The following is a 25649-nucleotide window of genomic DNA, read 5'->3' as shown; positions in this document are numbered from 1 at the left end:
AGCCGTGGTGGTTGTGGGTTCAGTTGTTGTTGTTGTTGGTGCAGCCGTGGTGGTTGTGGGTTCAGTTGTTGTTGTTGTTGTGGGTGCAGCCGTGGTGGTTGTGGGTTCAGTTGTTGTTGTTGTGGGTGCAGCCGTGGTGGTTGTGGGTTCAGTTGTTGTTGTTGTGGGTGAAGCCGTGGTGGTTGTGGGTTCAGTTGTTGTTGTTGTGGGTGCAGCCGTGGTGGTTATGGGTTCAGTTGTTGTTGTTGTGGGTGCAGCCGTGGTGGTTATGGGTTCGCTTGTTGTTGTTGTGGGTTCAGTTGTTGTTGTTGTGGGTGCAGCCGTGGTGGTTGTGGATTCAGTTGTTGTTGTTGTGGGTGCAGCCGTGGTGGTTGTGGGTTCAGTTGTTGTTGTTGTGGGTGCAGCCGTGGTGGTTATGGGTTCGCTTGTTGTTGTTGTGGGTTCAGTTGTTGTTGTTGTGGGTGCAGCCGTGGTGGTTGTGGATTCAGTTGTTGTTGTTGTGGGTGCAGCCGTGGTGGTTGTGGGTTCAGTTGTTGTTGTGGGTGCAGCCGTGGTGGTTGTTGTTGTGGGTGCATCCGTGGTGGTTGTGGGTTCAGTTGTTGTTGTGGTTGCAGCCGTGGTGGTTGTTGTTGTGGGTGCAGCCGTGGTGGTTGTGGGTTCAGTTGTTGTTGTTGTGGGTGCAGACGTGGTGGTTGTGGGTTCAGTTGTTGTTGTTGTGGGTGCAGATGTGGTGGTTGTGGGTTCAGTTGTTGTTGTTGTGGGTTCAGTTGTTGTTGTTGTGGGTGCAGCCGTGGTGATTGTGGATTCAGTTGTTGTTGTTGTGGGTACAGCCGTGGTGGTTGTGGGTTCAGTTGTTGTTGTTGTGGGTGCAGCCATGGTGGTTGTGGGTGCAGCCGTGGTGATTGTGGATTCAGTTGTTGTTGTTGTGGGTACAGCCGTGGTGGTTGTGGGTTCAGTTGTTGTTGTTGTTGGTGCAGCAGTGGTGGTTGTGGGTTCAGTTGTTGTTGTTGTGGGTGCAGCCGTGGTGGTTGTGGATTCAGTTGTTGTTGTTGTGGGTGCATCCGTGGTGGTTGTGGGTTCAGTTGTTGTTGTTGTGGGTGCAGCCGTGGTGGTTGTGGGTTCAGTTGTTGTTGTTGTGGGTTCAGTTGTTGTTGTTGTGGGTGCAGCCGTGGTGGTTGTGGGTTCGCTTGTTGTTGTTGTGGGTTCAGTTGTTGTTGTTGTGGGTGCAGCCGTGGTGGTTGTGGGTTCAGTTGTTGTTGTTGTTGGTGCAGCCGTGGTGGTTGTGGGTTCAGTTGTTGTTGTTGTGGGTGCAGCCGCGGTGGTTGTGGGTTCAGCTGTTGTTGTTGTGGGTGCAGCCGTGGTTGTTGGTTCAGTTGTTGTTGTTGTGGGTGCAGCCGTGGTGGTTGTTGTGAGTGCATCCGTGGTGGTTGCGGGTTCAGTTGTTGTTGTTGTGGGTGCAGCCGTGGTGGTTGTGGGTTCAGTTGTTGTTGTGGGTGCAGCCGTGGTGGTTGTTGTTGTGGGTGCATCCGTGGTGGTTGTGGGTTCAGTTGTTGTTGTGGTTGCAGCCGTGGTGGTTGTTGTTGTGGGTGCAGCCGTGGTGGTTGTGGGTTCAGTTGTTGTTGTTGTGGGTGCAGACGTGGTGGTTGTGGGTTCAGTTGTTGTTGTTGTGGGTGCAGACGTGGTGGTTGTGGGTTCAGCTGTTGTTGTTGTGGGTTCAGTTGTTGTTGTTGTGGGTGCAGCCGTGGTGATTGTGGATTCAGTTGTTGTTGTTGTGGGTACAGCCGTGGTGGTTGTGGGTTCAGTTGTTGTTGTTGTAGGTTCAGCCGTGGTGGTTGTGGATTCAGTTGTTGTTGTTGTGGGTACAGCCATGGTGGTTGTGGCTTCAGTTGTTGTTGTTGTGGGTGCATCCGTGGTGGTTGTGGATTCAGTTGTTGTTGTTGTTGGTGCAGCCGTGGTGGTTGTGGGTTCATTTGTTGTTGTTGTGGGTGCAGCCGTGGTGGTTGTGGGTTCAGTTGTTGTTGTTGTGGGTGCAGCCGTGGTGGTTGTGGCTTCAGTTGTTGTTGTTGTGGGTGCAGCCGTGGTGGTTGTGGCTTCAGTTGTTGTTGTTGTGGGTGCAGCCGTGGTGGTTGTGGCTTCAGTTGTTGTTGTTGTGGGTGCAGCCGTGGTGGTTGTGGGTTCAGTTGTTGTTGTTGTTGGTGCAGCCGTGGTGGTTGTGGGTTCAGTTGTTGTTGTTGTGGGTGCATCCGTGGTGGTTGTTGTTGTGGGTGCATCCGTGGTGGTTGTGGGTTCAGTTGTTGTTGTTGTGGGTGTAGCCGTGGTGGTTGTGGGTTCAGTTGTTGTTGTTGTGGGTGCAGCCGTGGTGGTTGTGGGTTCAGTTGTTGTTGTTGTGGGTGCAGCCGTGGTGGTTGTGGGTTCAGTTGTTGTTGTTGTGGGTGCAGCCGTGGTGGTTGTGGGTTCAGTTGTTGTTGTTGTGGATGCAGCCGTGGTGGTTGTGGGTTCAGTTGTTGTTGTTGTGGGTGCAGCCGTGGTGGTTGTGGGTTCAGTTGTTGTTGTTGTGGGTTCAGCCGTGGTGGTTGTAGCTTCAGTTGTTGTTGTTGTGGGTGCAGCCGTGGTGGTTGTGGCTTCAGTTGTAGTTGTTGTGGGTTCAGTTGTTGTTGTTGTGGATGCAGCCGTGGTGGTTGTGGGTTCAGTTGTTGTTGTTGTGGGTGCAGCCGTGGTGGTTGTGGGTTCAGTTGTTGTTGTTGTGGGTTCAGCCGTGGTGGTTGTAGCTTCAGTGTTTGTTGTTGTGGGTGCAGCCGTGGTGGTTGTGGCTTCAGTTGTAGTTGTTGTGGGTTCAGTTGTTGTTGTTGTGGGTGCAGCCGTGGTGATTGTGGATTCAGTTGTTGTTGTGGGTACAGCCGTGGTGGTTGTGGGTTCAGTTGTTGTTGTTGTGGGTGCAGCCGTGGTGGTTGTGGATTCAGTTGTTGTTGTTGTGGGTACAGCCGTGGTGGTTGTGGGTTCAGTTGTTGTTGTTGTAGGTTCAGCCGTGGTGGTTGTGGATTCAGTTGTTGTTGTTGTGGGTACAGCCGTGGTGGTTGTGGCTTCAGTTGTTGTTGTTGTGGGTGCATCCGTGGTGGTTGTGGATTCAGTTGTTGTTGTTGTTGGTGCAGCCGTGGTGGTTGTGGGTTCATTTGTTGTTGTTGTGGGTGCAGCCGTGGTGGTTGTGGGTTCAGTTGTTGTTGTTGTGGGTGCAGCCGTGGTGGTTGTGGGTTCAGTTGTTGTTGTTGTGGGTGCAGCCGTGGTGGTTGTGGGTTCAGTTGTTGTTGTTGTTGGTGCAGCCGTGGTGGTTGTGGGTTCAGTTGTGGTGGTTGTGGGTTCAGTTGTTGTTGTTGTTGGTGCAGCCGTGGTGGTTGTGGGTTCAGTTGTTGTTGTTGTGGGTGCATCCGTGGTGGTTGTGGGTTCAGTTGTTGTTGTTGTGGGTGTAGCCGTGGTGGTTGTGGGTTCAGTTGTTGTTGTTGTGGGTGCAGCCGTGGTGGTTGTGGGTTCAGTTGTTGTTGTTGTGGGTGCAGCCGTGGTGGTTGTGGATTCAGTTGTTGTTGTGGGTGCAGCCGTGGTGGTTGTTGTTGTGAGTGCATCCGTGGTGGTTGTGGATTCAGTTGTTGTTGTTGTGGGTGCAGCCGTGGTGGTTGTGGGTTCAGTTGTTGTTGTTGTGGGTGCAGCCGTGGTGGTTGTGGGTTCAGTTGTTGTTGTTGTGGGTTCAGCCGTGGTGGTTGTAGCTTCAGTTGTTGTTGTTGTGGGTGCAGCCGTGGTGGTTGTGGCTTCAGTTGTAGTTGTTATGGGTGCAGCCGTGGTGGTTGTAGTTGTTTCTGTTGTTGTTGTTTCAGACGTGGTGGTTGTTATGGCTGGTTCAGCAGTAGTCGTTGGTGGAGCTGTAGTCGTGGCGGTTATGTCCTGTGCGTTGCCTGAGGCTGCTTAAAGCAAAAATTTTCCGATCACTTTCAGATTTTATCCTAAATTTAAAAACTTTATTTTGAACGAAAGTTACTCTTACCAACAAACAGCAGAAGGAGTACACAAATCTTTGTGAACATGGTGATGCCGTTATAATTTCTCTCCTCTGCTCACTTCTTCTTCTTCTTCTTCTTCTTCACTGAAATATAAAATAGTTTATTTTCAAAAAGTAAATGAAACACTGAAAATGGTTATTTACATTTTAAACAGAGGAGATAAAGCTGACTCAACTTTAATTTTGTCACATTTTTGGTCATATTTTCAGCACATCTGTCTTTCACACAATTTTCACTTTAGAACTCAAAGCTTCTGAAACGGTTTTTTAATTAAACACAACAATTAAAATACCTCCAACCTCTCCTGGTTCTGCCCTTCAAGATAATAGGTTAGGAATGACTATTGACTCTTATAATTCTTTGACTGTTAATTTGATTTATTACTCAATGTCATTCGTAAATATTTCTATATCAGCTTTATATATATTAATCAAAATAAGTTTCTCAACCCAGGCTTCTCCTTAATCTCTTACTATCCCGACAGATTTCTGAGATGTGTTCATGTTATTATGTATACATAACATAATGTATAAATATAAATATATAAATTAATATATATATATATAAACATATTATACATATATATGCAATATTGATATATATCAATATATATAATATACATGTGTAATTAAAAGTAATCTTTAAATAATACTGTAGTATAATAACAAACTGTATTTGTATTGCACTTTTCATACATCCAATACAGCTCAAAGATCTTCATATCAATTTGTATTAAAACTTCTAAACTATTTAAACTTCAAGCATGCCTAAAGGAGATAATAACCCCGACGAGCTGTAAGTTTTCAACAGTTAAACTAAATTTATTATACTTGGCCCCAAACACCTCAGAGATTCCTTGGCCTCCAGCACCACCGTAAAGAACCTTGGAATATTCTTTCATCCCTTCACTCCCTCATAAAATAAACTTCAAGGACTGCATTTTGTCACCTGCTAACGTCTCAAAATGATGCAGAAAAAAGAGTTTACACCTGTGTTACTTATAGCAGATTATTGCAGTTCCTTATTGTCAGGCTGTTTAAATAAATCTTTTAAGCCTTTCCATGCGATCTAGAATACTGCAGCCTACAAATTCTCACTCTGAACTCGTCACATATGGACACTTGGTCAAGATCTTTTTTAATACACTGGGTACCTTTTCAGGGTAGTTTCTGATCAGTAAATGCAAATCAAAGTGCTTCATATCAAACTGTATGAAAAATATTTTTTAAATGATTAAAAGCTGTCAAAAGTAACTGGAATGCAATGAAATGATAGAATAATAGATTTTCTGTTTCATAGTATACTTTATAAAATACTATATTGTGAATTAAAACCTCTATCAAGATTGGCATCGCTTCATAGCAGAGTAATATAATAACATAAAAAAAGTACTTACAGTTTAAAATTTGCTTGTTAAATGTCATCCACTGCTGTTCATGAAGTTGTGATCTCTATCGTTTCAGCTCCTGATTTATAGCATGTCTGAAATGACATCAGACTGAAAACAAAGGCAGTAAATATGTGCAGGTATGCTACAGCATGAGTAATGGTAGCTGCTGTGAACATTCTAATTCCTCCCTCTTTCTATGCTTTTGTTTCACTGATTCCACAAACGCAACCAATATGAATTTAGCAATGGCTTAATATGTATTGTGAGATTTTACTGCAGGGTTATGTGTGGGTGTGGCGCTCTCTGTCTTTTCGTTGCAGGTAAAGAGGCGGATTTCATTAACCCCCTGGCCCATTGCCCTGTAGCGTATGTGGAACTCCTTGTTCTCATTCATTAGAAAGCTGTAGTTGGGCTGAGGACACAGACATTCCTGCAAACTGATATCTCTGTTTCTCTCCGCAGGCTTCACCTTTGTTTTGGTTTGTGGTGTTTGTGGTTTGTTGTGTTTACCTTGTTTCTCGCACATTATGACACCTTTACACACACTTAGTCATACAGCCATAATCCTGTGTGGACACCACTGAAAACCACTGATATCCATATCCCATACTTTAATCATTTGAATTTGCCTAATTCTTAATTCGGCTTATTTCAAGGTACGTAAATATGTTTTCTGAAACATTTACTGCAGTGTGTCTCCCTTTTGTTGTGGCCTTTTGAGCCAGGTCATAACATTGCTGACAGGACATTTTAACTGAGTGACTGTTAGTTTGGGTTTATTAGCTTCACTGACCTTTCTTTGTTACTACTGTTCTATCACAATGACCCAAATCATGAGTCATTGTAATATTTTTGATGTATGCCTTAAAATCTGCAGGTAATCACTTCATGTACAGCCAAAAAGAGAATGCTAGTTTTGTCTTCCCTTCATCAAATAAAAACCCAACCTGTTCACTTGGCTGAAAAACTGACTTGAAGTTTTTGGGAATAGGGAGTGGCCACAAAACATCTCAGATCAGTATAGTATAGTATAATCTCTTGAACAACATCAAACGCAGATCAGTGCGTGCAAAGTTGAGGGTTAATTGTTGACCTTAGAAATCGTAGTTTGATTAAAAAAAACTTATATGAAAGCAGCCTCAGCCAAAATGTAATTCATCACTTGCACATACATGCTTGCTAATAGACTTAAATTTAAAGATTTTAAACTGATGACGAGTTTCAAAAATCTGTGACAGAAAATGACAAAGCCTTCGTTGTAAAACCTGATTGAATGTAATGGACTTCCGCTGCCCTATCTGTGATCGGTGTTGACTGTGCTTGTAAAGCAGAATTTCTAAGTACCAGAAAATACAGAAGACAGTTTTGAAAGACAGTAAAGATCTTTACGGTGGGGGAGAATGGGGTTGTCCCCCCATTGCCTCTCCCATGCCTTCACCCAGGGTCTGGGGGTCTGGGGGAATTCTCCCTGTGGGCTGCGTGGGTGGTAGCTGTGGTGCTGGTGCTAATGAAGTGTTTAGTGACTCTGTCCCTGATGTTTGCATCCTGTTCTCTTCTAATTTGGTTTTCAGGATTCCTAATTGCCTGATGCTAAAGCGGCCGGTGATTGGGAATCTAAATGTCAAGTTGGTCAGTAAAGTGTTAACCCTAATTGGTGATCATATATTGGATCTTGTGGAGGTCAACAATGATGACATTAGTGGAGATTCATCTTTTGAATTTTTGCTGAATTTGTTTTGTCTCACAATTAAAAGGACTTTGAAGCCACCTGCTTGGAAAAGACTGTTCCGTAATTCTGTTATGATCTTTTACTGGTTAGAGAAGAAATGTCTTTTTCCTGTTCACAAGATTTGTGTCACAATTTGACAGGTGTTCCCCGAAACCATAGTTCTGACGAACGTTTGTGAGTACTGTCGTTAAGTTGCACAGTTCGAACTAAAGCTCCTGACCTGTGGTTAGAAGTCTAGTTCACGGTGACTACGTCACAGATAGCAGAAAATGCAGTGTTAGGAGGTGGATGTAATAAATGTGAGCAGGGAGTGTTAGATAATCCTGCTCTCCAAACTATTTAAGGTGAAGTTGTTTTTTTTATGTAGTTGTAAAATACTTTTAAATGTATTTGTCGGGTCATGGGTAAGGTTGCATTAATTCAGTACTTAGTATCTTAGTGTGGACCCTCTACAAACAGCAGATGTTTTTCTCACCGATTACCCATCTGTTCACAATAAATTAATTTAATATTAGTCATTATCCATTTCTAGGCCTAAGGATGATGGGTGTTCTCTAGTCTTCATTACAAACATAAATACAAAAAAAGATAGCATAAAATTCATGAAACTACTGTAATGAATAAATCCCTGACAACTTTGGTTGCCATCATAACAAAGATAATAGAACTCATGGGATTCAAACCCACGTCTGTCTGACCAGAGAACTTTCACAAGCTCAGCTACTTATCACACTGGACTATTCTCAAGAGCTTGAATGCATTTGCGGCCAAAGGATTCATAATAGTGTTGAATGAAGATACTTGCAGATTAAACCTATTTTACTAACTGTCTTGTAATCGCTAATAGTTCTTCATTTTTTCTTCTAAGTTATAGCCTATATTTAGTCTACATAAAATTATTAGGTTATATATTATTTATATTGTCGATTTCATTTATACAATTGTTGATTTGTACGACTATAATATGAAAAGCCTAAATAATAAGTTAGCATAATAATGTTACTTAACATCATTCACAACTGACGAACTGTCGTACTTCAGATGTTTGTTAGTTTATGATGCATCGTACCAACATAGTTCAATGCTACCTTCCGTGGTTGTGCGGGAAACACACCCCTGTTTATTTCAGACTTTTCTGGCGTTAGTTCAAGCCCTGTGACCTCTCTGTCTGATTTCCCCATCTTGGTCACCTGTGCGTCAGCCTGCCTGCTTGTGTTTAAATGCTCCACTGCCTCATGTGTTTTTCCTAATTGGTCCTCCACCCCACTTGCTGTCGTCAAAATTCCTTCATCCGTTCACTGTATAAATAAATATTCAACAAGGCAAGGCAAGTCTATTTACTGTATATAGCACCTTCCAAACACTAGAGTCATTGCTTTACAGACGCAATGATACAAAACCAGATACAAAGGTACTTCATAGTATGAAGGTAGATAATTAATGAGCGATAGATATTAAAATTAAAGATTAAAAAAATGTGAGAAAGTGAATACAAATAAAACAAAAAAAAGAGAGACATTGAAATACAATAAAATAAATAAAATAATAATAAAGTTATATTAAACAGTTAAAACAATGAGATTAAAAGAAAAATGGATTAGACTAAGCCACAAAACTTTGTCAGATAAATTGTGATAAATACAACTGTAAAGGTTTAAAAAGCCTCAGAGAGCAAGAATGTTTTAAGACATGACTTAAAGGATTGTAAGGTGCAAGACAATCTCAGGTGTTTTGGGAGTTTAACATAGACAGCTACTTCTACATATTTTGGTCTTGTGAAGGGAACTGCAAGCAGCCCAACAATCAGTAATCTCACACAATCTCTCACACGCACTTGCTTTATGGGAAATCTCAAGTCCTAATTCATTGTCCAACAGTAGTCTCTGGATGTCAAAAACCCAAACAGAAGTTATACATGAACTTCAACCCTTGTTGAAAGAGAATGATATATAGAGATAGAGTTTGACGGATTACCTGCACTCACAAGGTTAATATATCATTTCATATATTACAGCTAATCTAATCTTAAACCATTACTGGCTATCATATATTGATATTCTGTAGAGAATAATGCAGCTGAGTGACATCACTTCTGACACAAATGCACCCAGCTTTCCCTTAAACACCAGCCACGATCTGAAATCTACAGCGTAACCAAATTTATTTTTCTATTTAATTTATTAATAAAAGATCCACCTAAAACAAGAAATTATTGGCTAAAATAACCATGAATATTAGATTGTTCTCTGCATTGAATTATGAAATTACACATGATTTTTCTTTGTTTTGATATCGGCATAATATAGCAGCCATTAGCCCCCTGCTCTATAAATATCAGCATTGGCCATTGAAAAATTGGTCGACCACTAATCCCAAATTATTTTGTTAATACTGAAAGATTGGCTTTAAGGTTTGAAATCACTTTTAGATCCAGTAGTTATAGCTCTAAAACCAGAAGCATGCAACAGTAACAAAATGGATATTTTATAGGTTTTTACAATTGCTTAAACACTAAAATAATAAATAAAATAATAAAACACAGTTATTGTTAGTAGACTCTCGAGGAAAACCTCAGATCTGCTCAACTATGAACACATTCTCAGCCTCACATTTTTTGCTGTACGCACGTATCTCATTAGACATCTAACATGATGTCACATATTTGCTATTTCAAGGCACAGCCTTTCAAAATACCACACCTATGAAGCAACTGATCAAACACGTCAATGTATTGCGCACTACCCCTTCTTTCGGCACGTTCAAAGAGCGTCTCAAAACACACCTCTTCAGCAACGCCTTCAGGCCCTGAACATAACTCTCCTTTTCTTTGTTAAGCTTGGGTAAAGGTGCTATATAAATTATTATAATTATTCTACCAATCTGCTCTGGTCCAAAACTGGCTTCATCTGCATCCATGATTTTCACTCCAGTTTACTCTACCTTCCTTAACTCATTTGAGGAGTTTTTGTCTGCATGGCGGTGGTAGGTTTATGATCTCCAGCCCTATGTCAGGATACTCCTCATTCAAGCCATGGAGGAGATCTGCAACCAAGTTGATACAGAGTCTGTGCAAGGATGGATTTGCTATTCAAGAAAATTCTTCCCTCACTGTCTTGTTAGAGAGGACATGGCCTGTGATGTGGACACAGCGTTTTAGTCAGATCCAGTTCAGTGAAGTGATGTTGCTCAGGTTTCTTTGAATAAATTCATGCTTTCCTTTTTGTCTGTGTCTGTTTTGCTGTGTATATGAACTGTATTTGTCTGGGATTTAGACCAGAAACCAAAATCAGACAGAAACAGGCAGTGAGTTTTAACAATTGATTTATTCATTTTGAATAAAGACAATGTAATGACTCAGGATTTTGGGGGGATACTCTCCAGATTCTTTCTCCAGATTCCTTTTATCCTCCGGGTTGTTTTTTCTTTGTGTTTTGCAGGTCTGGCAGGCACACATGAGGTAGGTATGCTTGTAGGTCTGCAGACGGAGATTGACAAATTTAGTCATGCAGACAGGCAGGCAAAATCAGTTATTTATGATACGTTCACACGGCGGATCTTAATGCTCAATTCTGATTGTTTTCCCAGATCCAATTTTTTTTTTATTGACTGTTCACATTATTGGGGGCGGCACGATGATACAGTGGTTATCACTGTCCCCTCACATCAAGAAGGTCATGGGTTTGAACCCCGGTTGTCTCGGCCTTTCAGTGTGAAGTTTGCATGTTCTCCCCGTGTCTGCGTGGGTTCTCTCCGGGTGCAAAGACATGTGGACTAAGTTAATATGTGGCTCATATCTGACTCTATCGTCAACTGTGGCCTGCAAGTGATCCACATGCACAGAAGAATTCATCAATGTCGTGCGCAGCACACTGTTGTACAGAATTAAGCAAGGAGCCAGAGGTTAACTCCGGTTAGATCATACTTGCTAACCCTCCCGATTTTCATGGGAGATTCCTGTTTTTCATTTCCCTCTCACGGTTTCCACCCGGGGTCACTTTTCCAAATTATGACAAAAGTTCACAACTTTCTATCCTTTCCATGACATTCCTTAGTGTTTCTGGCACAACACATATGTCCCACAACTCTCTCTCATTAGCATGCACATCATAGAGTGCCATGTGACTTGGGCTGTTCACACTGTCATAACAAAATCTGATCTGATTCACATATGAGCAAAAAAAATGGTACCTGGCACCTATTTCCAGAAAAAATGCCTACAATAACATACCCAAAATAAATCAGTAATATCTCCTCAACCATTTGGCCAAGATGCATAATGGTCTGGTCTCCTTTGAAAGGTCAGAAGCTAAGGATTATAAATCCATTGCACATAAACAGATTTATTTTACAGACTACATGGTAAAATGCGATCTGATACAGATAAATAAATAGAGAGAGAGAGGGAGAAATCATTGCTGTTATGTGATTCTACATTTCCCTCTCTCACACACACAAACACACACACAGCAGTCCACCACTTGCCCCAGATGTCACCGATATTGCAACAAAGTTTAAGTTTCAATCGCCTGTTCAAAAGACTATTGCTCAAGGAGAGACAACAACGCCCCTTAAATGTGATATAATAAGCATCTACCACGGCCTGTCGTCAGCTATTGCTTAATTAACCCGAATACTAAAGCTGGATAGGGGTTAACCGAGGTCTGTTGCCATGGCAATTTACGCTGCATAAACAGCTCCGAGCAGGTTTTGTTCATGGTTAACTGGAGGTTACCCTGCACGTGGACTACACACCACATCTGTAGCTACTCAGTGTTGATGATGAGAAGTAGGATATTTATACACACCGCTTCATAAAATGTTTAGATTTCATCCTGATTTGTTCCACTGCGGCTGCAATGAAGGTCTGAACACAACAGCATCACGTTCAGACAGCGAGCCCTGCAGCCGAGCTGTGATGTTAGAGAGGAGTCTTAATTAATTAACGGGATAGTTCCTTAGATGTAGTCTATAATTGAATTCTCCTAAGTGGTTTCACATATTTAGATAGGCTAGATTATTTTACGTGCCAAACATGGGGAGCCAGAGAGAGGGGTTAATAACCGAGAAAAAAATCCTAGATGAAAGTGTGAAATTTACAAGAAGAATAATCAGAAATTCCCTGTAATTAATGTCACTAAAATCACTCTGTTTGCTTCTGAATATACCCGGTCAAAGGCAAAGTCTCTAAGGTGCATGGTAGTGACTGTGGGCTAAGGAGTATTTCCTCACTGATAAATCCGATTGCGTTTAATTCCAGTGCAGCATACTGCACGGCAGACGTGTGTGTGTGTGTGTGTGTGTGTGTTATGTTGCAGCCTCGCATTGTGAAGTTTCTCTCATAAATGTGGGACTATAATGTCAGAGAATATTCAAGTTTTTTACTTGTAGATTAATCTTGGAAATTAAATTCTGTCTCGGATTATTAGCCTACTCCTCTCTGCTGGCTCCTGTTTTCTATTACAATGGACCTTACCTGCAGTTGTACCTTTGGGCTACATCTTAATCATATTACTCATAAAAGATGAGCCCATAAAATACATAATAGAGATCTGAACTACAATAAGAACACTGGGAAGATAATGAGGCTACAAATTTACTCCATGCGATGCCAACAAGCCGCCCTGGCATTTTGGGCCCTGTGCTCTTAATAGGTCTGTGCGCATTTACGCGCGAGGTACAGCAGCAAAACTTCATTAAGTATTTGAATCTCCCGACACTCTGACAGGATCGGTCAGGATGGACTGACAGCAGCCTCTCTGGTCATGAAAGTAATTCTTTGAAGCATAAAAACACATAGTTCTCACCCCCAACTCTTCACATATGGATGCTTTGTCAAGACCCCTTGGCATCCCTTTTTAACGCAGTGGGGACCCCTTTAGTGTAATTTGCTTTGAAGATGATGATTATTATTAATTAGATTTGTAAAGCCCTCATTCTCTCACTCAAAATTCCAGGATCTATGAATATCTTTCAGCTTGACCCCAAGAAGTCAGTGTATGTAGACATGTGGGGCGAGTTCGATCTCGAAACGTTTTGCAGCGGTTTTCAACCTTTTCGGATTGAAGACATGTTTACTTGCAATGCTGTGCAAAGTTCTGCAACGGGTTTCAAGGTATTTGTTCTGTTTGGTGGGCGTGTCACAGGTGTTACACAATCAGCTGCGATACGTTTGTAAACACAACGGTGTTAAAAAGGAAGGAAAATGCATCGCACTTGCAGACACAACAGGGTGTTCAAGGCACCACCGTTTCTGTTGAAGAAAGCGTTTTGTCTGCGCTGAACTCGCCCCTGGTTTCCAAAACTTTGTGTCCCCCCTCTGACAGTGAGACTGCTTATGATTAAAACATCTGAATATTGTGGAAAATATTCACTAAACCAGACTAAGATTAAAGGCTCAGGAAACCTTTGCACGTGTTTTGTGTTAATTAGCGGATAAGAGCTCTTCTTCTTCTCTCAGGTGGACATTTAGACTATAGGCTATATTACTGCCTAAATTATTTATTCTAAAACTCCAACATTTTGTAATAGGCTAGTCTACTGGGTTTTTCATTTCCATGAGCTGTACGCCGTAATCATCAAGATTGTTTTTGATTTTGTGTAATGAATCTATATGAAAGTTTTAAATAATAGGCTAAAGTTTTTGAGATGCACCTGGGGCCTGTACCACGAAGCAGGATTTAAGCTTATACAACTTCGGGGTTAACCCTGAGTTTTCAGTACCACGAAGGTGGTTCACTTCTCACCGGGGTAGTTTTTCGCAACGGCGCATGCTCCGTATTTCTCCAGAAGAATGCGTTAACCGCTAAATCTAATATGGCGGCCGACAAAACCAGGGCGGCTTGTTGGCATCGCATGGAGTAAATTTGTAGCCTCATTATCTTCCCAGTGTTCTTATTGTAGTTCAGATCTCTATTATGTATTTTATGGGCTCTTCTTTTATGAGTAATATGATTAAGATGTAGCCCAAAGGTACAACTGCAGGAGCCAGCAGAGAGGGGCAGGCCAATAATCCGAGACAGAATTTAATTTCCAAGATTAATCTACAAGTAAAAAACTTGAATATTCTCTGACATTATAGTCCCACATTTATGAGAGAAACTTCACAATGCGAGGCTGCAACATAACACACACACACACACACACACACACGTCTGCCGTGCAGTATGCTGCACTGGAATTAAACGCAATCGGATTTATCAGTGAGGAAATACTCCTGAGTTTAGCCCACAGTCACTACCATGCACCTTAGAGACTTTGCCTTTGACTGGGTATATTCAGAAGCAAACAGAGTGATTTTAGTGACATTAATTTCAGGGAATTTCAGATTTTTCTTCTTGTAAATTTCACACTTTCATCTAGGATTTTTTTCTCGGGTTATTAACCCCTCTCTCTGGCTCCCCATGTTTGGACACGTAAAATAATCTAGCCTATCTAAATATGTGAAACCACTTAGGAGAATTCAATTATAGACTACATCTAAGGAACTATCCCGTTAATTAATTAAGACTCCTCTCTAAAATCACAGCTCGGCTGCAGGGCTCGCTGTCTGAACGATGCTGTTGTGTTCAGACCTTCATTGCAGCCGCAGTGGAACAAATCAGGATGAAATCTAAACATTTTATGAAGCGGTGTGTATTAATATCCTACTTCTCATCATCAACACTGAGTAGCTACAGATGTGGTGTGTATTCCACGTGCAGGGTAACCTCCAGTTAACCATGAACAAAACCTGCTCGGAGCTGTTTATGCAGCGTAAATTGCCATGGCAACAGACCTCGGTTAACCCCTATCCACCTGTAGTAGCAGCCTACGGGTTAACCGGGAAGTCCTGAAATGACCTGGATAAGCCAGTTAGGCCTCCCGCGCTTCGTAGTGCAGGTCCCTGCTCCGGAGCAGGTTATGTTCCAGATAAGAGATCAACTCTGTGAAAACGCTGCCTAATGTCTGATCAGCTCTCTTGGAAAATGACATCACCATCTGCAGGAAACCCCACAGACTCTTACAAGCTGCTTTATGTTTGCTGCGGTGATGTGGAGAAACTCTTGTAGGCTACAGCAATGTCACCCTACAGAGACTGATTAAAAGCCTTAGGCTAATTGTTGCCTACAGTTTCTCACAGTATAGTAACTGCTTTGAAATGTGTTATTTTTTATTTGCGCCCAGTCCGTTTCACACAGCCTGTCGCAGCCGTTAAAATAAATGGGTTTAATTTCTCTTATGTGAAGCTGAATATTATGAGTAGCTTCGTATGGATATTGAATTTTAATATGAACGCTGGCTATTTATTTTAGGTTAGTAGCTAGCTATCTTATAGGCCTACTGCAGCAACATGTCCCGCCCCACCTTTTGCGATGTGGGCGCAGGTAATGAAGTGAGTTCTCAGCAGACTACATCTTGAGATTCAGTCTTATTTGAGCACATTTCACGGCATGAAGGGATTTTTCGTTTCATTGCTTTGTGGAGTTAATTTAGAACAATGTTTGGAAAACTTCTGAGTGTGTTAAATAAATTAATCTCATTTTTGAAGTGACGACAAGTTTGTTTTAAATTGAGGGGGAACGGCCCGTTTCTTTTAATGTAGAAACCCCCGACACACAGCCGAGCTGAACGAATAAGACTAAGGATTTTTTCATACAGCTCATAAGAACACATCAAATCTACAAATTATTATAGACTACGCCTGTTCATTTAGACAATCACACTGTCGGCGAATTCCTGTCTCTCATGTGTCAGCAGCTGTGTTCCTCACTCCGACTATGTCGTATTTCTCTAGTGTAACAGTTTGCTTTTCGTTTGTAAAATATGACACTCTGACTGTGGACTTGTTCATGTCTGTGATTGGTCATTTATGTGAACGCGCTCACGGCGGGATTGGGAAACCCTGGGTTGATTTACCGAGTTAATATCCAGCTTCGTGGTACCGCGATTTTTAGGATTAATAAAGCCAGAAAACTGAAATATATCCTGGGTATGTTGAACTCGCTTCGTGGTGCAGGCCCCTGTACTGTGAATGCATTTAAATGGCGGGAATATACGCTCAATGAGCACTGTGTGAACCTGTTTGGCTTTGGGGCTTGAATGTAACAGTTTTATGTAAAAGTTCCGCACTCCAGCTTTCATTTAACTTTGACAAACATGATGATTTAGTCATGTAAAACGATATTTGTTCAAAACAAATTTAAGATGACTTTCCAAACTGGATGTGTTTTTCCAAACTGTAGTCTATTTGTGCCCCTGGCTTTGTTTTCAGGTAGGCCTACTGACAACCTCCGTTGTGCTTTAACATATACTGTAGGTGGATGCAGCAATGGGAACACCAGTATAACTGCAGTAGTACATACAAAAAAAAAATGCTAGAAAACTGAAGAAATCATATTTAAAAGAAAAGTCTGAGTAAGGAGGGGGTTGGGGTTGACAGGTGGGCAAGAAACCGGACTTTTCACCCAGAAGACTGGTGTTCATAAGTTGCATAATTGTTTGTGTAAGTAACATAGTAATTTCAACCCAAACCATCAAGTTTTCCTTAACCAAAAAACGACGATAAAGGGTACCCATGGTGCTAAAAAGCAACACAAGGCAACTACTTGAGCTAGATCGGTGTTTCTAGTTTTGAAAATTAATTTAAAATGTTGTGATGTAATTTAGCCCACTTGCATAAAATGATCAAGACTGCAGGAATGAAGTTCTCCAGACCGAAACCCTCCGACAAATGCTTTGTTCGGGGTGTGGGCTGACCAGGGACAAATTCCCAGGCGATTTGTTTTTTTTTTAAATCAGAGACGGACAAAAAAAAACAGAAGCAAGTTTAATTGTCAACATTCTCATCTGGATAACTCGACTTTACACTTTTAAAGAACTGGTCCAGGGATGGTAAGAATGAGTAGAATGTGAACTGATGATCGCCTGCAGCCAAATGTTTCACAATAACATTTTCAGCTAGGGTGGCTCCAGAAGATGTCACATCTAAGGTCATCTCTTCTGCTCAATTATAATGGTCTTTAACATTTAGACACGCCTGTAAACTGAACATTACGGTTGATATTTTCCTTGAACATTATGATTGACAGGTACTGTTGATGGAAAAAACTGTACTGCAGTATGTAAAAATGATCAAGTTGGTTTAACTTAAAAACTTAAGTTCAATTGCTGCCTTGAAAATGTGAGTAAACTCAACTTTACATTGTTACATTACACAAGTTGTTTAATTAAAGATCATTTATTGTTTCAACTTGATACTGTGAGTTAAAACAACTACCTATATTACATTGTTCATTCAAACAAACCTGCATTCTTTTGTCAAACATACAAATCTAAGCTATTTCAACTCTGCAAGTTAAGTTATAGAAGTTGTTTAATGAATGATTATTTATTGTTTCAACTTGATTCTGTGAGTTAAAACAACTATCCGTATTACATTGTCTAGTCTATTCAATGAAACTTACTTTTTCTTGTCAAACAAAGTCTACACCCTTTCAACTCACATTTTTAAGTTAAGATATAAGTGACTATATTCATACCAATTGCCTTTTCAAGTTAGGTTAACTCGTGTTTTTAAGGCAGCAATTGAACTTATAATTTCAAATTAAGTAGACTTATGTTTTTAATTTCCATCCCTTATCTCAACTAATAATAGCAAGTTCATCCATCCATCGTCAACAGCTCATCCTGCGTACAGGGTTGGGGGCTGGAGCCAATCCCAGCTGACATCGGGGTACATCCTGGACAGGTCTCCAGTCCATCGCAGAATAGCAAGTTCACCAGTTTCCTAAAAGGGTACAATGAATGAACTTACAATTCATGTATTCAAAAATAACAATAATTACAGCCTTCGTCTCCTCCAATATTTATCTTGTCTTATTTAAGGAACTTTGAGGCTGGTTTGAGTTGCCTTAAGTTCTCCACTTCTAATGTCACAAGACTTCAAAAAGTCCAGACTATCAGCTCTCACAATCCGTACATTAACATAAAGTGGGGAAGATCAGTGTTTTGTCCCCTCTATCATTCTCCAAATGAACTAAAATTGTGAGACAGCGCTGGTTTTTCACAGTACAGAACAGCACATATAAAAAAGAAACACGAAGTCTTAACAGGAACCATATCCACATGTCTGTACCTCAGGATTCTGTTTCTTAGTCCATGTACTCGGGCAGATTGTGGTCTGGTTTTATCTTCATCACCACTCTCTGAAGAAACTCAAAGGAATACTTCATGACTTCTGGGTACTCGAGATTGACACAGTAGATGACACCCATGAGCATGGCATGCCACATCTTTAATGTTGTCTCCTCAACCACAACAGCTATCTCGAAGACCTCCTGTGGAAATCCCGTTCAGCACCTTCATAGCCTATCAGCAGGCCAAGTTGCATCCCCTTCATGGCTTCATCCAGAGACTCCGTGTGAGCCTTATGCAGCACACCTGGACACACCACCGCTCACTGAACAGATCTCTGCCTCACTGCCACAAACAACTGTCTCCACCTGCTGGCATGTAAAGCCGTCTGCTCCCAGCGCTGTTCCACAGACTTCTATTCCTGTCATCATCACGCATAGACCAGTAAACCGAAATGTGCACATCCCACACAGAAATATTAGTAATCTCTTAAGGATTAGGACAACTGCACCAACTCCAGCACCCAGAACAAACTCATTTAAAATGGCTCTCTTCAATGTGAGATCACTTTCAAGTAAGACTTTTATCTTAAATGATTTTATCTTGTCTGCAAATCTAGATTTTATGTTTTTAACTGAATCCTGGCTGCAAATGAATGACTATAGCCAGCTAGCTGAACTGTGTCCGCCTCAATATGATTGTTTTAGTCAACCGAGGGTCAGTGGTCGTGGTGGTGGGCGAGTGAGCGTGTATAGGAAATATTTAAAATGTCATCAAGTACGCTGTTATGAATTTAACTCCTTTGAAGTTCTCACTCTTAAAGTTGGAGGGCTGCATCATATTTGTTATAATTTATCGCCCCCCAAAACCGCCTGGAGGATTTTTATCAGAACTTCCTGAATTTTTATCTACTCTGGTTTTAAATTATGACAGAATTGTTCTTTGTGGCGATTTTAATATTCATGTTGATGACCCCAACAATGTTAATGCAACTGACTTTTTAAATATGGCCACTTCTTTTAACTTCAAACAACATGTCAAAGGGCAAACACATAACCGTGGTCATACACTGGACTTGGTTTTTACCCTGGGTGTCAGCATTTCCTCTGTGGAATTGGTGGACATGACCATATCTGACCACAGATGTGTTGTTTTTAGCTGCGATTCGCCTGTTACTCATGCCGCCTCACCAAGCTCCGTGTGTTGTCGCATCTTTAATGAACAAAGTGTTTCAAAGTTTTGCGCAGTCTTTCAGAGCCAAAGCCAACACCTGTCTGATTCCAACACCAACAATCTGGTCGATCACTTCAATCATATCTGCTTGTCGTCACTAAATATTACTGCTCCTCTAAAGGTTAGGCCTACGTCTAAAGCTAGTAAGCAACCCTGGATAAATGACAGCATTCGCAGCCTCAAAAGGGAATGCAGGAAAGCAGAGCGCAGATGGAAAAAATCCAGTCTCCAAGTCCATTATCTCAGTCTGAAGGATTTATTAATTAACTACAATAACATGGTTAAGGATGCGAGAACACACTATTTTTCTGAACTCATTACTACACATAAACACAATCCCAGGTTTCTGTTTAAGGCTGTGGATCAGCTGGTAAACCCAACCCCTCCTTGTGCCTCAGCTGGAAGTAATGATGACTGTGAATTGTTTTTATCTTATTTTACCAATAAGGTGGTGTCAATCAGAGCCTCTATTACCCCCGTGGCCTCTTACTCAGAGGTTCCTCACCAGCAACAACAGAGTTTTAACCAGTTTTATCCCATCAACTTGTCTGAGCTTTTAAAAACAGTATCACAAATGAGAGTGTCCTCCAGCCCACTTGATGTAATACCTACAAAGTTTTTACTGAAAGTAATGGATTCTGTTGGGCCCGATTTGATCTCTGTTTTCAACAGCTCCCTATCTACTGGTTGTGTCCCTGATTATTTTAAAACAGCTTGCGTGAACCCACTTTTAAAGAAACCTGGTTTAGATCCCTCCCTCCCACATAATTTTAGACCAATTTCAAACCTGCCTTTTATTGCAAAGATTCTAGAAAGAATTGTGTCCAAACAGCTGCTCACTGTACTGGAAAATAACAAATTATTTGAAAAGTTTCAGTCTGGTTTTAGGAAGTACCACAGCACTGAGACTGCCCTGCTTAAAGTCACCAATGACCTTTTAATGTCTGCTGATGAAGGCATGTGCTCAGTCCTTGTACTCCTGGACCTTAGCGCTGCTTTTGACACCATTGATCACAACATCATGTTAGACAGACTGAGGCACTGGGTGGGGATCTCTGGTACTGCCCTAGAATGGTTTTCATCCTACCTGTCAAATAGGAAGTTTTGCGTGTCTGTAAACAACTATGTCTCTTCGTTCTGTCCAGTTAAATATGGTGTGCCTCAGGGGTCGGTCTTAGGACCCATTTTGTTTTCCTTGTATCTGCTTCCCCTTGGACATATTATCCATAAACATGGCATTTCTTTTCATATTTATGCTGATGACACACAAATATACTTGCCCGTCAGATCCACAGACCCTGGAATGCTGAGTTCACTTAACAACTGCCTTTGTGAAGTTAAAAAATGGATGTCAAATAATTTCCTCCAACTGAACTCAGACAAAACAGTAATCCTGGCTTAATATGATTTACTAGGGAACCAGCAGATGGCAGTATTTGATTTGCCATCTGCTGGTTCCCTAGTAAATCATATTAAGCCTGTTGCAAAGAACCTTGGTGTTTGGTTTGATAGTAATTTAAATTTCAATCATGTTTTTATCAACTTAGAAATATAGCAAAAATTCGATCTATGTTAACTTTTAAGGACACCGAGACCATTTTACACGCCTTCATTTCATCACGCCTGGATTATTGCAACAGCCTTTTCACCTGTTTAACCCAAAAATCTATTGATCGACTCCAGACTGTCCAGAACTCAGCTGCCAGGCTTTTAACCAGAACAAAGAAATATGACCACATTACTCCTATTTTAGCTTCATTACACTGGCTCCCAGTATCTTTTAGAATTGACTTTAAAATTCTATTGATCACTTTTAAAGCTCTTCATGGCCTCTCGCCTTGTTATATTTCTGACCTTTGAGTCCCATACGCACCAGCACGTACCTTGAGATCCTCGGGCAGGGGTCTGTTGTCTGTTCCAGAGTCTCGACTGAAAACTAAAGGGGACAGAGCGTTTGCTGTCAGGGCCCCGAGGCTCTGGAACAGCCTGCCCGAGGAAATCAGGTCTGCTGAGTCAGTGAACTCTTTTAAGTCCCTTCTTAAAACATACTTTTATAGGAGAGCCTTTCCTGACTTTATTTTATCCCTTTTATTTTACTAATTTTATATTAATCTGTATTTTAGTATTTTCAATGTTTTCATGCTTTTATCTTGTATTGTTTTTGTATTATTGTCTCTTGGGTATTATTGTCTTTACACTTGTTAAAGCTCTTTGTAACTTGTTTTTGAAAAGTGCTCTACAAATAAAGATTATTATTATTAAAAAGCAGAGACAGTGTGTGACTGTTTTAGTCTACAATTATATAGGCTTTAAAAGGCTCATAATCCTCGAATACAGAGCAGGGAAGTCACACCCTTTAGTGGTTCCCAAAATAGTCTGGACCTGATCAGTAACACCAACTATTAATTCATATTCAAAATTTCAGCCCTTGGAAGTGAGCCTAAAATTTCAGACACTGAAGCACTTTAGCAAATGTTACTAAAAGATGAGTGACAGGAACAACCATATTTTACAAAAAAAGTGTAAATTACAAATCATAAACCACATGAACGTCTAATAAACTGTCTGTCCTTTAAGTTAATATGAGAAAATGCAAAGTAAAGTTTGAATGAATTGAATTTGTTTTTATGACTTTGTTAGACGGGCAATGTTAATAAGTCTGGGTTGGGGACACCCCACCAAAAAATTCTGGCACATTTGAGTTTTCAACAGACTTTTAAAAATGTATTAAAATGTCATCACTGAGACAATTTAGCAAACAGACACTGTGGTTTTTTATGAAGTAATTTTTTTTCTTGAAAATCTACCCTAGGAATAGAGAAAGTCCCAAAATAAAAGACTCACCCATACACACTGAAAGTTTTGCATTACAGAAATCCCAATGGTCTTACATCACACATCCTGACGACAGGTGATGGAGCTTCGCCTGATATGTAGTGTGGCAGACCAAGCAAGGCAGCCGTCCTTCTCCTCTCATTTGCATCCTACAAGACAAAGAAACATGCAGTAAGATGAAAATAAATGTTTTAGCAAAGATGATACATTTTGCCTAATGTTATGATCATCTGCTCTCCACTTACATCTTTCTGAAGGCAGTCCAAAATGTCTTTGAGTGATTGCTTCTTTCCAGTCTTGGTTGCTGCTTTGTACACCTCCAGCAGTCTTGGGACCAGGCCATCAAGTCCGTCGAGATAAGATTCCAGAAGGTCTTTGGTGAGGAATCTCTTGAACTACGCCCTGATCTGAGAAGAGACAGATAGAAAATATAAGTCCAACACAATTCTGAACTGGACACAGTATACAGTATCAGACAAAACATGCTTCAATCTCTCGACTGAGTACCTGTCTCTCATGGAACAGAGCTGGCCATCTGGAAATGACTTCTGTGATGAGTGGCTGATGTCCACTAATCTCTTTTCTGCGCTGGGAAAACGTAGCAACCATCAGGTCTTCTACCAGCTGGTGATCAGGGTCTCTTTTCAGCATTTCAGCCTCCATCATATTGCGCTTCTCCCCCATGTTTTCAGGACTCTGTCCTTCAGGTGGATCTGGACAGTTGACCTCACCCTTCTTTGACTTCCTCACACTTTTTCCCTTTAAACCTCCTCCTTTTCTTTTGTTTACCACCACCTCAGGGCATCCTGCTGCACTTAACTTTTGCCAATAGTTTCCAAGCTTAAATTTCAGGCTGTCAAACCATGAGTACCATCCATTTTCAGACCCTTCAGACTAGGATGCTTCTCTGCAAGTGCTTTGGCTACATTCTCATAATGATGCCTCTCAGGATAAGCACTAATCTTTGACATACTGTCGGCCAGTGTCTCAAGGATATCAGTCTTTAAACCTTTAGGAATCACCATTACAGATCCATCCTTAGCATACCTACAACTGGCTTCTTTCAGCTGGAGCTCCACATCATGTGAGAACTGTGGAGTCGGGAAGGGGTCAGGCCATTCAACACAATCTCCACTACTAAGAGAAGGGAGGCTGCAAGTGTCAAGTGAGAATCTCACTTTCACAGTTGCCCGTCCCACATTAGGTTGCACAACTGATTATTGAAATCAGAAATCAGAAATTTCTTTTTCTGATATGACACGCAGTAGCATTGTAGACTACTTTTACCTGAAAAGACAAAGAGAAAAATACAGTTTTAAATGTTTACAATAACCTCTTCATATCAGTCACACACATCTATCCTCAAACAAGTTGTTCCACATTTTTTAAGTATCAGTGAACAGAACATGGAATCTGATATTTTCTATTCTGAGTTTGGCCACTTCCATATTTGGTCTTAAATCTGATACTGACAAGATTTTTCACAATGCAACCTCAGTCTAAACAGTCAATCTGAAGTCAAAGAGATGGGTCACCTGAACTGAAACTGTTGCCATGAGACACTAACAGTTGTAGTTAAAAGTAGCTTTCAATATGTAGACATTTTCAGGCAATTTGTTTCTACAAAGCCATTCAGGTCACAAGCTCATCACTGTGGTAACAACTCCAAATCCGCACAATATGTAGTAGCCATTGTTCGACAACAAGACACAACTCAACTAAAAATTTGCTGTCTTTCTCTCTTTATCCTTAGCCGTTTTATTATGTGCTCACAAATGATCTGGCTCAACTGCAGATCCTTGTAAAAAGGAAACTTTCAACACTGACTTTAGTGGCCTCTATGTTTAATTATGTACAAATAATAAACCATGTGTGATATTTTTGTTATTGGTCTTTAGCGCGTGTGGGTTGTTGCTAGCTTGTACTAAAGGTGTTAATTCAATTATGTTTTAGGTCATAGTTGAGTGAAAGTGTTGTACTGAGCTGCATTATATTGAGGTGTTGTTGTTATTCTTTTGCAGTTCCACTCAAAAATCACATGACAGTTTATATTTTTTACAATGAAAATGAGACAAATTCAATTAGTTGTAACAGTTGTATCAGTCAAAATGATCACAATTGCACATTTTTCAATATTGCTCAGTCCTAATAACAGGATAATTACTTACAGCGGGTTTATTTCAGCAAGAATGTCTTGGGAGTGACCAAAAGGCAGCCTTGAATGAAGTATGAGTGGCACGTAGTCATTGAGATCCTCCGGTTTCACTGACAGACATGTAGTAAGACTTTTCCTCACAAGATGGAAACTTTTACGATGTAAAAGGTTCAATAATGAAGCATGAAGCAGGCAGCACGAGCTCCAGAAAGAATCATTGCCTTTGAATACTTTGTTCCATTTAGAAAGATGTAAGGGGTCAGTCCAACTCTGTCAACATCAATGAATCTACTCAAGATAGCTTGTCTGACAGCAGTGTCTAAGACATCCGGGCACACATAAGACACCTTTGCAGTCTCAGTCTCAGGCTTGAAAAGGCATTTCAAGATAATGTGCCAATATAAGTTGATGTCTTGAAGCCAGGGTAAGCTGAATGTTTTTGAAAACTGTTGGCATCACGCACAACCTTTTAAAAGAAAGAATGTTTAGCCTTCAAACCGGATTGTCCAACACTCAACTGGAGGTCCAAACTTCTGAATGAAATATGGGTAAAGCTCAATAAAGTGATGTTTGGAACGCAACCTGTTATTCGGGAAAACTGTCAGCAGCAACTGTCTGTGGTCCGATATTTTTGATTGTAAATTACAAAGTGAGTCTGGAGCGAAATATGTCAACAATAACTGTGTGAAAACCTGTCAATCTGTTAAGAGGACATTCTCGTTTTACACCATCAACAGACACAAGTTCACTCTGCTTCAACACAATCACAGCTTCACTATATAACTCGGGTGTTCGTAAAAAAAACAAAGTTTCCACTTCTGACATCATAAGTCTGTATTTCTTCACGACTACTCAGACAAAACCTACAAAACTTGTCCACATTAAAGGACTCTTGGAATCCACCTAAGGCGTGTGCAGCCAAGTTGTCTGCAGCCACATACAAGATTGTCCCTTTAACATTAACAACAAGTTTCTCAACAAACACACCAACTGTTTTTAGATGTTCAATGTCTTTTATCATTATGGCTTCAAAACACTACTACAACCATAAATCTTGATATGTTCAGTCTGACTTGTATGACTTGTATCTTCTTGGCAAATTGGCAAGAGTCCAGTACACACCACAGACTTTGTGTTTTTCCCGGAGGT

General features: G+C 40.9%; 1 protein-coding gene across 1 annotated transcript in view; it reads right to left on the bottom strand.

Moving 5' to 3' along the window:
• Nucleotides 1–23029, bottom strand: part of LOC119907676 (mucin-2-like) — a 28797-nt gene extending 5768 nt beyond the window's left edge. Inside the window, exons 1-5 of the mRNA XM_038725391.1 lie at nucleotides 22853–23029; nucleotides 22591–22740; nucleotides 22402–22494; nucleotides 5711–5848; nucleotides 1726–3837 (exon numbers count right to left, since the gene is read on the bottom strand). Of these exons, the coding sequence (XP_038581319.1) occupies nucleotides 1726–3837; nucleotides 5711–5848; nucleotides 22402–22494; nucleotides 22591–22740; nucleotides 22853–23029 (2670 nt within the window). The remainder of the gene's footprint in view (nucleotides 1–1725; nucleotides 3838–5710; nucleotides 5849–22401; nucleotides 22495–22590; nucleotides 22741–22852) is intronic.
• Between the last annotated feature and the right edge of the window lie 2620 nt (nucleotides 23030–25649).

This window comes from Micropterus salmoides, unplaced genomic scaffold (genome assembly GCF_014851395.1).
Source record: "Micropterus salmoides isolate LMB-PRFRI ecotype aquatic unplaced genomic scaffold, ASM1485139v1 Ms_hic_scaffold_17, whole genome shotgun sequence".
Lineage (NCBI taxonomy): Eukaryota > Metazoa > Chordata > Actinopteri > Centrarchiformes > Centrarchidae > Micropterus > Micropterus salmoides.
This window is presented reverse-complemented; position numbering and strand designations above follow the sequence as displayed.